Source organism: Sturnira hondurensis, unplaced genomic scaffold (assembly GCF_014824575.4).
Source record: "Sturnira hondurensis isolate 20B ecotype Veracruz unplaced genomic scaffold, ASM1482457v3 Scaffold0004257, whole genome shotgun sequence".
In the NCBI taxonomy this organism is placed as follows: domain Eukaryota; kingdom Metazoa; phylum Chordata; class Mammalia; order Chiroptera; family Phyllostomidae; genus Sturnira; species Sturnira hondurensis.
Genome location: NW_028076888.1, coordinates 4,578,753 through 4,591,085, shown reverse-complemented (window position 1 = coordinate 4,591,085; position 12,333 = coordinate 4,578,753). Strand labels below are relative to the sequence as shown.

General features: G+C 57.9%; 1 protein-coding gene across 1 annotated transcript; it reads left to right on the top strand.

The window, feature by feature from the left end:
- The first annotated feature begins 2,132 nt into the window (after positions 1-2,132).
- On the top strand, positions 2,133-11,720 carry DRAXIN (dorsal inhibitory axon guidance protein). Its single transcript, XM_037045324.1, has 6 exons — positions 2,133-2,575; positions 4,711-4,901; positions 6,093-6,204; positions 6,567-6,656; positions 7,733-7,822; positions 11,525-11,720. Exons 1-6 carry the CDS (start codon positions 2,137-2,139, stop codon positions 11,635-11,637), a joined length of 1,035 nt encoding a protein of 344 aa, XP_036901219.1. The 5' UTR covers positions 2,133-2,136; the 3' UTR covers positions 11,638-11,720.
- Positions 11,721-12,333: the final 613 nt, after the last annotated feature.

Below are 12,333 nucleotides of genomic sequence, written 5' to 3'. Positions count from 1 at the left end.
GGCCCAGGGAATAGTCTCAATTGGCTGTGCAGGGGAGGAAGTAGAAGTCAGGGCTGCGAAGTTAGGTTGGGGCCACATTATGCAAGGTCTTAAGTGCCAAAGTGAGGAGTCTGTGGTTAAAAGGGAAGGCAATAGGGAGCCATGGATAGTTTTGAGCACGGGAGGGGATATGATCAGAGAAATCTGGCATCAGTACAGGCTGGGTCTGGGCGGAGGGATGGCCCTCCTCCAAGGGGGCACCAGGACCACACACTGAAATCCCCTCTCCCCTGCCCCGGGCCAGCTGCATGTGATTCATCGGGTACAAAGGGTGGGAGGGAACAAAGATGACATCATGCCTCAGTTCTGGAAACAGGGTTCGAGGAGTCCCTGGGAGGGGAACAATGCTTAACTAACAGCCCTTTGAAATGGGGCCCTTCCTCCTGCCTGGCGGCCCCTGCCTCCAGGACCCTCACATGGTAAGGCTGGAGGGGAGGCTGAGGGCGCAGAGGCCTCCTGGGGCCTGCCAGATGGACAGGCCATCCGGCCAGGGCTGTCGAGTTACCGATAATCGTTTTAGGAATGGTTTTAGGGTGATGAGATGGGGTTGTCACAACAAACCTATCTTAGGGTCCCACGCAGCTCACTGAGGTTCACCCAGGATACACAGGTGGCTCTGGAGATGGGCCGAGCAGAGAGGGGATGGGACAGCCTCTTTCTCAGTCCACGGTTCTAGGAAGAGCAGAACTGAGGGCAGTGGAGGCACAGGCTCCGGCCTCCCAAGGGACAAGGACACTCAAGGCCGGGATGAAGGGGGAGCAGGGTAAAGGGCAGCAGGTGGCCAGGCCCTCTCCGAGTGCGTCAGCCTGCTGCGGCCTCAGCCTCCTGGTCCCACCTGCCCTCCCCTCCCACTTCAAGGGCCTCTCAGGCAGGGTTGGCTAAAGGTGCACCTGGGGTGGAGGGGAGGCCAGTGTGGGGCCAGCAGGCACCCCAGCAGGGCTGGCAGAGGGCATGCGGGAGCCCTCCCAGGCCCGGCAGCCCTTCCTCAGCCTGGACAATCCCATGGCCACAAATCACAAGGAAATGGAGTATAAGTGCCTTTGTGAGCCTAATGGGATACTCTGGGGTGGGGGCCCCGGGGAGTCCCCAAAATTCAATCAGCCCGGCTAACCTGGCACCAGACTTATCTGGATGCAGTGAGACGGGTGGCGGGGGAGGGCCCAGGGGTGCTCTCCAGAGTCCGGCTGACACTCCACCGGGCCCCAGCCACAGGCCTCGTGGGCCTTAGCTCCAGGGTCCTCTGGACTGTCCAGGGGTCGGATTCTTCCTCCAGTGTGGGGCAGAGTTGTGGGTCCCCTGAGGGGGCGCCGCTTCCAGTGGAGAATGAGGGGCTGTTGGCTCACTCCACCCTGCAGGGTTTCGCATCAAGCCTCCAGAACCCCTCGGCCCAGCAGGGAACCTGCCCGGACCCTGGAGTGAAAAACAGGCCATAACAGAACCAGGATGTCCAGGGATCGCCATGTGACAGCTCCTAGCAGAGGCAGAAGATTGCACAAATGACTGTCCTCTGGTGTGACCAAAGCACTCTGAGCCTTAACCTCCACTTCAGAAAACAGTAGGCGCCACCTCAGAGCGCCATGGAGTGGACCAAGCTGTACAAACCCACGGCAGGCGCTGAACGCGATTCCTGCCCATGCATGTGCCCAAACGCTATTGTTTCATTTGTATGGACTGAGGCTTTGACTCAAGTCCCGGGGACTAGAGACATAATTCTGAGCTCATTCCAGGGGCCTGGGTGAAGGGCAGAGGTGTGTGCAGAGAAAGGAATTCTAGACTAATCTGGAACCTGGATGCTGCTCAAGCTGTTTTCCAGGGCAGGGAGGGGTGATTCGGGGCTCAGCCCAGCACTGGGGTCTTTCTGGCCCAGGAGTCTGTTGTGGGGTCTGTCCAGGCCTCTAGCCAGCAGTCAGTGGCACTGCCCAATTTTGACAACCGACATCTCCAGATGTTGCCAAGTGTCCCCTGGGGGACACAGTCCCCCTCTATCCCTGTTGAGGGCTGTAACAATAGAAGGGCCGTAATGAGGGGGTTTGGGAGTGGGAAGTGGAGGAGGAAGGCCACCCCCTCACAGGCCGCTTTTCTTGCAGGGAGGAGCCCATGGCCCTGCCCGCCGCCTGTGTTGCCCCCATGCTTTTCCTGGCTCTCCTGGTGCTTCTGGAGCTGAGTCTGGCGGGCTCCCTGGGACCTGGAACTCCTGCTCGAAACCTCCCTGAGAATCGACTCGACCTCCCAGGCCCAGCATGGTGGACGCCACAAGCCAGTCACCACCACCGGCGGAGCCTGGGCAAGAAGGGTCGGGGCCCTGGCATGCCTGGCCGGGCCCAGGAGGGAGCTGTGGGCACCTCCACCAGGCAGGCCTCCAGGCTGTCAGGGACAGAGGGGCTGCCACCTGGACAAAGTCCTGCTGGCCTGCTGCAGGACAAGAATCTGTTCCTGGGGTTGTCACTGCCCTACCCTAAGAAGGAGAACCGGTCTCCGGGGAAGAAGCGTGGCAAGGAACACAAGCGACGCAGGGAGAGGTTGAAACCGCACAGAGGTAGCTGGACTGGGTGGTGTCCTTCCACGTCATGAAGGGACAGGGAGGGGGAGGGGAGAGGGCTCAGACCCAAATGACCAAGGGACACTTTAGGGCTGGAGCCTGGGAGGAGGAGAGGGACCTGTGGCCAAAGAGGAAGCTCTAATCCATAGATGATCCTTCTAAGTCAGAAAGTTCTGCTTTGTATCTGACCTACATCTATCCTGAGTAGAGATGGGCCAGCTGGGTGCCCTCCGAGAACACCACTGAGTCAGCTCTGAAGCGGACGGCAGGGGCTGAGGGCCTCGTTTCTGGCGCCAGATCTGCCCAAGTTCAGATCTTGGTTCCACTGTTCACTGGCTGTGTGGCCCAGGGCGAGTCCCCCTTCTTTGCCTCAGTTTCCCCCTCTGAAAAATGAGGATAATGGTCCCAGGTACCCTCAGTGTAGATTCAGACACCACTTGATATGTAAAGGGCTTAGAATGGTGCCTGGCAAGTGGCCGGGACAATGAGCAGTTGTCACTAGTTCATTCTCAGCTTTCTCTTGATGCCAAATCAGTGTCCTCCCACCTGGACACAGGTGTCCCAGGACATCTGGGCACCTGGGGGTGAGGCACCGCATCCTTATCCCTCCTGCCTCTGCCCTGCTGGTTTCCTGCTGTGCTCCCCACCCCCTCAGCCCCCCTGGCCCTCCCTTGAGTTTCCTCCACATTTCCAAATCCCTATTAGCATCTAGCTGCCTACTGGCCCCAGCCACCCGCTCCCTTTGCCCGCTCAGTCTCTGAACAGGCATTTCCCAGCAGCTCTGCTCAGCTGCACCAGCCCCAGCCTCACCTGGCCTCCAGCCCACTGCCAGACCGGCTTCCCTTCGTGTGACGAGACTGCCCCTAGGGGCAGGTCTAGTGCTGCAAACCGAGATGGGGCAGGGGTTGGGGAGGAGGAAGGTGTGGAGCCTCAGCCGCACCTTCCCCTGCAAACAGCTGGGGCATGCTTCCCTGCCAGGTCTCCTGAGACCCGCCCCCCCACAAGTGTGTGAATGTGGGGGTGCGGGGGGGTGTAAATTTAGACTCTCAGCCTCCCATCCTGGATGCTGGCATCCTTGAGTCCAAGGGAACATGGCGTGTGGATCCAGCTCAGTTCAGCTCCAGCTCCCAGTTCCAGTGGGCCAGGGGGGCCCTCCTAAGACAGTGGGCAAGAGGAAGAGGGGACCACGGAGGTCCGGAGGCCAGGCCCTGCCCTGCTGACCAGCTGTGAAGCCTGGGGAGTGAATGGAGCAGATTCCAGGGTTGCTAAGCAGCCTTGCTGCTCTCCGGGATTCATCTCTGGAGGGCAGAGTGATCCCAACTGCCCCGACCTTAAAGTCAGGTCTTGCCTGAGAAAAAAGAGGCCAGGAACAGCCCGGCCCTTCCAGCTTCTCTCAAAGCCCCTTTGTCCCAACCACCCCAAACCTGCCTAGTCTCATTCACCCTCCCCTACCTCATGCCCATGCGCCTTAGAAGGTGGGATTGGTGGTAAAAAGTACCGATTCTACACTCAGGTATAACTGGGTTCGAATTCAGACTTTTACCAGCTGTGTCCCCTCAGGCAAGTCTCTCAACCTCTCTGCTTGCATTCCTGCCTCCCACAGCTGCTATTGCTGCATTATTGCCGAGGGGTCATGCAGTGATCAGACGTGCCTTCGGGGCAGGCACACACAGTGGGGCCTCAGTAACAGGGTGATGACTTTCACAGCCTGGCACGCACTTCCTGTGTGTGAAAGGCTTCAGCTCAGCCTCACCACCCCGCTCCCCTACTCAGACTTCACCTCCTCCAGCAAGCCTCCCTCGGGCAACCCTGACTGTTCCCATTTGCAGTGCATACACCCTCGGCTACACCCAGCCAACCTGGCCTTGGACTTGCTGGAATGTTGCCTCAGACCAAGAATCCTTGGGTGGTGTCCCTGGCAACACTGCAAGTTCCTCCAGACATTTCCCCTCATCCCCAGTCCCCAGTCTCCACCTCCCCAGGAGAGTGAGCAGCAGGGAGCCGAGGGCTTGTCAGGCTTGTCACCTGGTGCCCGCTGCCCCTTGCTTGCAGCAGGAAATGTGGGTTCTGCTACGGGCTGATACGAGGTGGCGAGCAGATACAGGCCCTGTGTTTCTGACCCTGTGTCTCAGGCCAGGCCTTGGTCCGAGGCCCCAGCTCCCTAATGAAGAGGGTGGAGTTCTCGGAAGACCAGGCGCCAGACGCCGCAATAGAGGAATCCTCCACCAGCCTGGCCCCGACTGTACTCTACCTCTCCACCTTGGAGGCAGCGCCTGCCACAGAAGAGTCCCTGATTCTGCCCGTCACATCCCTGTGGCCCCAGGTAAGGGGCCTCGGAACGGCGTTGGAGCCAGAGGAGTCCTTGCAGCCACATCATGCAACCTCCCCCCCAGGACATGTATGGAGCCTGAGGCACGGGTGGGAGAGGATGGCAGGAGGCCACTGGGGCTAGCTGGAAACCGGGTCTCCTGGTGTCTGTCCAGCCCAGCTACAGCCTGGTGGGTACTCTGTCCTCTAAGGGCTGCCGCTGTCCAGCAGAAAGTGGTCCTGGGGGCTCACCCCAGGGACAGCCCAGCAAGCCAGTGCCCGCTCAGCACCCTGGCTTCTGCCCTGAGAAGAGCAATGCCCTTGGGGAGAACTTAGACCTGCCAGAAAGTACGGGAAATCACGATACTGTGAAAACCCAGGTCGCCACGATCCAGAATCAACACGCATTTGTCAACACTTAACACCTGCTCCGGACCTTTAGCTGTATGGAGAGGGAGTGGGCAAGCACATGTGGCCAGGATGCTACCACTGGCAAGTCCAGAGGCAGGGACCCCGGGGGTTCATCGCGTCATTCTTGCAATTAGCGAGGTGTGCATTATGGCCCCTCTTCGGTAGCTTTGAAATATTTTCCAAAAATCATATCATGTAAAATGAGCAATAACATCTATGTAGAAGAAGAACTTCACTTTTTAGCAGATCTTTCTTATTCTCTTTTTTTGGGTCTGCCCCACCCCCGAGATTCTGATCAAAGCTGTGGACCATCCCCATAAATACGTGGCTCTCCCTGCTGTCCCAGGCCCCCTGAAGTCCACCCACTGAGCACCCAGCCCTGAGATGGCTGGCCCAGGGCCGTGAGTGGAACGCAGCCATGGCCGTGGCCTCAACAGTGCCACTGTGGGGAGCTGACAACTTCTGCAGGGGCAAGAAGGGGCGGGGAAGTGAACTCCCTCCACATGGGTGTAGAGCCCCTGCACAGGCACGATTGCCTTCCCAGACCCTCCCACCCCCATAAACCACCCTCCGTCTGCATGGGTCACCTGTGGGCACCATTCTGCTTGAATGTCAGATGAGGCAGGCACCCCGGTGACTGGTGATTGCTGAGGCAGGGACCACAGGGGACTGTATTCTAGCAAAGGGCGAGCCTGCCTTCGAGGAGCCCCTCCCTTGCCCTCTGGCCCTGGGGCCCCACACTCCTGCTTCCGCTGGTTGGGTGCTCCATGTTCTGTCCTCCACCCTCCTTCTGCAGGTTCAGCCCAGGCCTGGTGGGGAGGTGATGCCCACGCTGGACATGGCTTTGTTCGACTGGACTGATTATGAAGACCTAAAACCTGAGGTCTGGCCCTCTGCAAAAAAGAAAGGTGCGTCCACCTACCTGCCACCCCCATGCCTGGGCCCCCTCCCCTCCTCCAGCTCCCCTCCCCAGCCATCTATGTCAGCCCAGCCTGACCTACAGATGTCAAGAATGGGGGATGGATGGGGCATGGGGTCCACACTGGAACGGAAACCCCAATGGAAATACTACTATCGAGAACTTGTCACATATCCTGAAAAAAAAAAACAAAAACTGTTAGGTCCGTACTGAAAAGAGATAACTCGAGGCAGAGTGTCCCAGCCACACGGCGGGGGTGGCACGGGCCGAGCACCCTGACACTGGTGTCCTGCTGGTTAATCTCTGCTCTGTGGGGCCCTGGCTTCTGACCGCAGATCTTCTCATCCCCAGAGAGACAGCGGGGTCAACTCTCCGGCGACAGCAACGAAACGTCACTGGCCGAAGGGGAACCGTGCGACCACCACCAAGACTGCCTGCCAGGTACCCACCCAGCATCACCGGCTGCTGGGGGACCTGGGTGAGGGTGGGGTGGGCCTTCCCAGGCACGTGAGGCGGGGCCTTTGGGTTCATGACCTTCTGGGGGTAATAAGGGGGAACAGCTCCAGCTTCCACTTTCCTGAGAGTTGCTGTCACACTTTATTTAATCCTCATGGCAACACAGAGAGAGACCCTGTCACCCCCAGTTTTCAGGCAAGGAAACTGAGCCTCGGAGAAGCTAAGTGTCTCAGCCAAGGTCACACAGCTAGGAAGTGGCCCACACCTGCGTCCGCCTGGTGGACCACTGCCCCACGTGCTGCCTTAAGTCGTTGGCTGGGACCACTCAAGGGCCAGTGTGTCATGGGCCCGGGGTGACATCCCGAAGGTGCTCACTGCTCTCTTCACTGTCGGACAGCAATGCCATCCGGGAGGGATCCAAATGGCGCACCTCCTCAGTGCCCCACGGTTTCCTCAGTGGCAGGAATGGTCTCCATCCAGCATCCGGGCCGGCATTGGGTGACGTGTGAGCTCCACCGCCGGCTCCCCACAGGGCTGCTTTCTCTCCAAACCATTGTTTTCACCCTGAGCAGAGAGAAAAGGATAATTTGGGCCAACTGGACGGTCACTCTGAGAGCTGGCCTGCGGTGGGCGAGGCCTGCCTTGGGAGACCTCATTGTCTCCTGGGGGGCTTTGGTTTCCCCATCTGTCCACGGAGGACGTTGGTGCTGATGGTCCCTGAGGCCTCACCCCCAGCTTCAAGCTGACTGCACAATGGCAGCCCCTAGCTGTTCTGCCTGCTATTCCAGGGAGGGGATCCCACACCGCCTCCGCCCCTCCCACGGTCAATCAGTTGCCCATCTGGGGCAGCTGGGGTCTCTGCCACCCACCCGCAGGGGCCTGGGCCGTGACATCCGTCAGTGGTTCCAGCTGGGAGCCCTGCACACCAGATGGCCCCACCCCACCAGGGCATGGCCCTGCCACGGAGATGATGGATCTCCTGTCCAGCGGGACCGTGCACGCCGGTCAGGGGGGCGGGCCCACTCAGCTTGGCTGACCGCGTGCGCTCGCTGTGCCGCCAGGGACCTGCTGCGGCCTGCGGGAGCACCTCTGCACGCCCCACAACCGGGGCCTCAACAACAAATGCTTCGACGACTGCATGTGCGTGGAAGGTGAGCCTGGGCCCCCGGGGAGGGGCCTCCACCTCTGAGAACCCCCAAAACTCCCTTCCTCCTTGAAGCTGGTTCAGCACCGAGTGGGGGACACGGTGTCCTGGCGGAGGGTGGGCCGAAGGCCCTGCGGCGAACCAGGGGGTGGGAGAATCCCTGGGGAGTTGCAGCCGTGAGCAGCGACAGCTTTGCTCGGGGCCTTCCCAATCTGTGAACTCGTTCAGTCTCGGCGCCTGGCGTCGCGTTTGAGATTTGCTTTTCTCACCTCTGAAATACAAGCTGGCGTCATCTCCCATGATCTGGAAGCGGGAGAAGGGGGCAGAGAGGTGCCTATCTCTCTAAATAAGATCAAACCTGAGAAGGCCAGAATTCTATCCCGGGGGAGCCTTCCAAGTGTGATAGCGGGGGCGGGCGTGGAGTTCCCAGCACGTCCCAGGGAAGATGCACTCGGCCAGCTACCTCTTTAACTCCTCTGAGCTCCCGCCCAGCCCAGGGGGTGCCCTCCTGCCCAGCTGTGCCAGGCTCTGTGCTAAGCACTTTACTCCCATTGTCCTCCGTCATCCATAGCCCTTATGTCTCCTTAACCTTCACAGACCCCCAGGAAGGGGCTGTCATGATCCCCAAGTTACACATCGGCAAACGAAAGCACAGAGAGGTTCTGTTTAAGCAACGCGCCCAAAGTCACACAGCTAGAAATGTAGGGGAATAGTTTCAGTGTTGCATTGGGGAATTTTTCAAACAGTATACTAAGGAGTCAGAATAATGAGCCCCCGTTTCCCAGTGCCCAGCGGCACAATGGGCCAGCTCGCTGCCAGTCTGGGCCGTGTCCACCCCCCCCACCCCCCCGGCTCAGTTTCCCCCACTCCAGAATGATTTTGAAACAACTCCTGGGAGTTTGGAGATATTACATCTGCGAATACTTCAGTCTATCTCTAAAAGATAAGGACTCTTTTAAAAACAAAATATCAAAGCCCTGGCCAGGTGGCTCCGTTGGTTGGAATGTCCTTCTGTGCACCCGAAGATTGTCCATTTCATTCCCAGGCAGGGCACATACCTGCGTTGCGGGTTCAATCCAGTCGGGACGTGTATAGGAGGCAACCAGTTGATGTTTCTCTCTCTGTCTCTCTCTCTCTGCCTCACATCCATAAAAACATATCCTCAGGTGAGGAATGAAAAATAACAAGAATAAACAATAATCACTCAATATCATTCAATACCCAATCAGCGTTCATACGTCCTGAGTGGGGGATCCAGTCCCAGTTCCTCTGTTAGCCGACCTGGGACCCATGCCCCAGTTTTGTTTGCTTGGGCCTAAAATCCATCTGCTGTAAAAGCCATGACACTACATAGGTCCAATTACTCATTCATCCATTCAGTCAGGAAATATTTACTGAGTACCTACTATGTGTCTGGCGCTGTTCCGGACACTGGGGATTCAGCAAGTTCTGCACCCACAGAGTCCATTCTAATGAGATGAGCAGACCATAAGCAAATAAATAGATAAAATGTCTTTAGAAAGTAGGAAGGGCTGTAAGGAAAATAGCCCGGGGGATCTCATGAAAGGATGGACAGGAGGGGACAGTGGTGTCAGCCACCTGAAGATATCGGGGCTCCTGGAGGGGAGCCCCAGGTGAGAGCCAGGGAAAAGGTAAGGACCTGGGACAGGATTGAGGTCGGTGTGGAGAGTGGGCACGTAGAGGCCCCAGGGAAGGTGGTAAAAGGCCCAGGGGCCGGTGGGGGAGAGCTGGTCCAGAGAATTTCACGAGCCCTGTTTGACTTGTACTCAGGAGTCGCAGGCAGGTTTTAAGCAGGGGGAGTGACATGGTCTGACTTCAGGGTTAAAAGTTCACTATGGCTGAACGGCTCTGTAGGGCAGGAATGGAGAGAGGAAGGACCAGCTGGGAGGTCAGAGGGGGTGGGGGCAGTGGGGGCAGCTGGTATGGGAAGCGGGGGGGATGCTGGTCTGGTACCTGTGTGCAGGGTCGGGGCCCCATTTCACCAAGGAGGAGACCAAGGTGCAGAAAGGGCAGGAGGCACTCCAGTCCACAGAGCCCGGAACCGCACTGGGGCCAAACCTCAGCCTCCAGGCCCAGCCCAGCCGAGTGAGGGGGACTTGGCCCTATTGAGATAGCTGCTCGTGCCTAGTCGGTGCCTGGCTGGATGCTCAGCGGTGGCCCCTCTGCCCAGGAATCAAAATCCATCCTTCCTTCCTTCTTCCCTCCCTTCCTCCCTGGGCCTCCAGTGGGAAGGGGCCACTTGCCAGGCGTCCAAAGGATATATCTACAAACAAAGCCCCATCTGTTTGTTTCCGATGATCCCTCGCACTGGTCGGTTCCATCCAAACCCTTGCTTCCTTCTTGGAGACTCAGGCTCAAAAAAAAATGAAGAGTGTAAATGGCAGTTCAGGCAGCTCCTTCAGGGTGTGGTACAGGAGGAGGTTCTCACCAAGATGCCACCCCAGAGGGACCCAGGGAGTGCCAGGAGTCCTCAGGAAAACCAGGAGTCCTTGGGACTCCCGAGATATCTCAAAACATTGAGCACGAGGCTCACGGCTTAAGTCCTGCCATCAGGGCCAGCCTGGGTTCTGGAGGGTTCCGGAAGGGCTTCTGAAGTGGCTACTAACCACACCTGCTCATGAATCCCCTGTCTACTCCCAAGTGTCACTTGTGTGGCCACAGGTCTAAAAACCCAGTGACCCAGGTGTCAGGTCTAGGCCACTAAGCACAAACTTCATAGCAGTCCCCTTATTCTCTTGACAGTGAATAAGTGGACCATACGTGGACCTGAAATGAACAATGTCCACTGTCTGTGGTCACTCCTAACGGGAAACGTTGGATTTGCTCAGGCCGCGCTGACATCTCTTTCCCCCACCATCCAGAGGGTGTGGCCCTAAATGAAAAGCATATCTACCCGTGGACCTCAGTGGGTGGCTGTGGCACAGCAGAGGGATCCACAGTGAGAAAACCCTCCCACAGATGCACCAGGAAGGCCACGCCCACTTTAGTCTGGGGGTGTGTTGGGGGGAATCTCTTCGAGACCTGAAGGCCCTGAAGGAGCCAGCTATGCAAAGGGCTTGGGAAGGATTTCTGGCTGAGAGAACAGCAGGCACAAAGGTCCTGGGGCAGGAAATGCCTGGCTATGCGAGGAGAAGTGAGAAGACTGATGTTAAATTTCCTTTGGAGTACAATGGGGATCCTGGGAGGTTTTGTAAGGGAGGGCAGAGCCTGCGGTCCTTTCAAAAGTCTTTAATAGGCTTTTTTCCCAAGCAGTTTTAGGTTCACAGATTAATTGTGCGGAAAACATAGAGTACGGCAGTTTCCCCTTTTCTTACCTCACATTAGCGTGGTACACTTTCTGCAATTGATGAACCAATCCGGATACATTATTACTAATTAAAGTCCAAAGTATAAGTGAGGGTTCACGCTTTGGGCTGCACGTTCTGTGGGCTTTCGTGAAGGCCTAATGACGTGCACCCACTGCTACAGCGTCACACGGACGGTGTCCCGGCTCCACGCATCCCCAGTGCTCCATCCGTTCTCCGCTCCATGTCTCTGCATTCTGTAGAGGATGGGCTGGTTGTAGGGCAGGATAAAGAAGGGGGTGCGGGAGGGTGCGGGGGGGCCCCAGAGGGGGTGTGTGGGAGGATGGGGAGGAGACTGGCCGGGGTGGGAGGCACCCCTGACCCTCTTGACTCCCTTCGCTCAGGGCTGCGCTGTTACGCCAAGTTCCACCGGAACCGCAGGGTCACACGGAGGAAGGGGCGCTGCGTGGAGCCCGAGACGGCCAATGGCGACCAGGGATCCTTCATCAATGTCTAGCGGCCCAGGTTGAGGTGACCCCCACAGGCCTGGGGACTGAGCGCTGGAGGTTTGGAGAAGCAGGCAATTTGTGTATAGCTACCAGTGGGCGACCAACCAAATGGGGGGCTCAGGCTGCAGGTATCTGAGGCTGCGGGCTCGGGCCCAGGACCCGCAGTCCCAGGACGGGAGCTCTGGGGACCTCCCTTTGCCCAGGAGCCAAGCAGCAGCAATCTGCACCCACCATCCCCATCCCTGGGGGACCCACACGCAGGACCTCCGCAACCGGTGCCTGGTTCTCCTCGATGACAATGTCGAGAGTGCCCTCTACTGTTCGACCGCAGCAGTGCAATAGCCTCGAGTTTAATTTGGAACGGAAAAGAAATGGAAACGCCCTGAGATAGGAGAACTCAAAGACGGCAGATGAATAGCAACACCTCTTCTGTACCAGGCACTGTGCTGAAAGCGGCATACATTATCCCATCCAGTTATCACGTGACCTGCTAAAGTAAGCATTATCACCATTTCACAGGTGAGGAAACTGAGGCACAGTTGAGTCTTACGACCTGTTCAGGGTCCCAGCTCAATGCTCCTCAAACCTTCACTTGTGTACCAGCCGCCGGCAGTCTAGTGAAAACACAGGTTCCTATTCAGTTGATTCTGCCTTCCCAGCAAGCTCTGGGGGCCTGCCCACGCTGCTGGCCCTCCCCAAGCCCC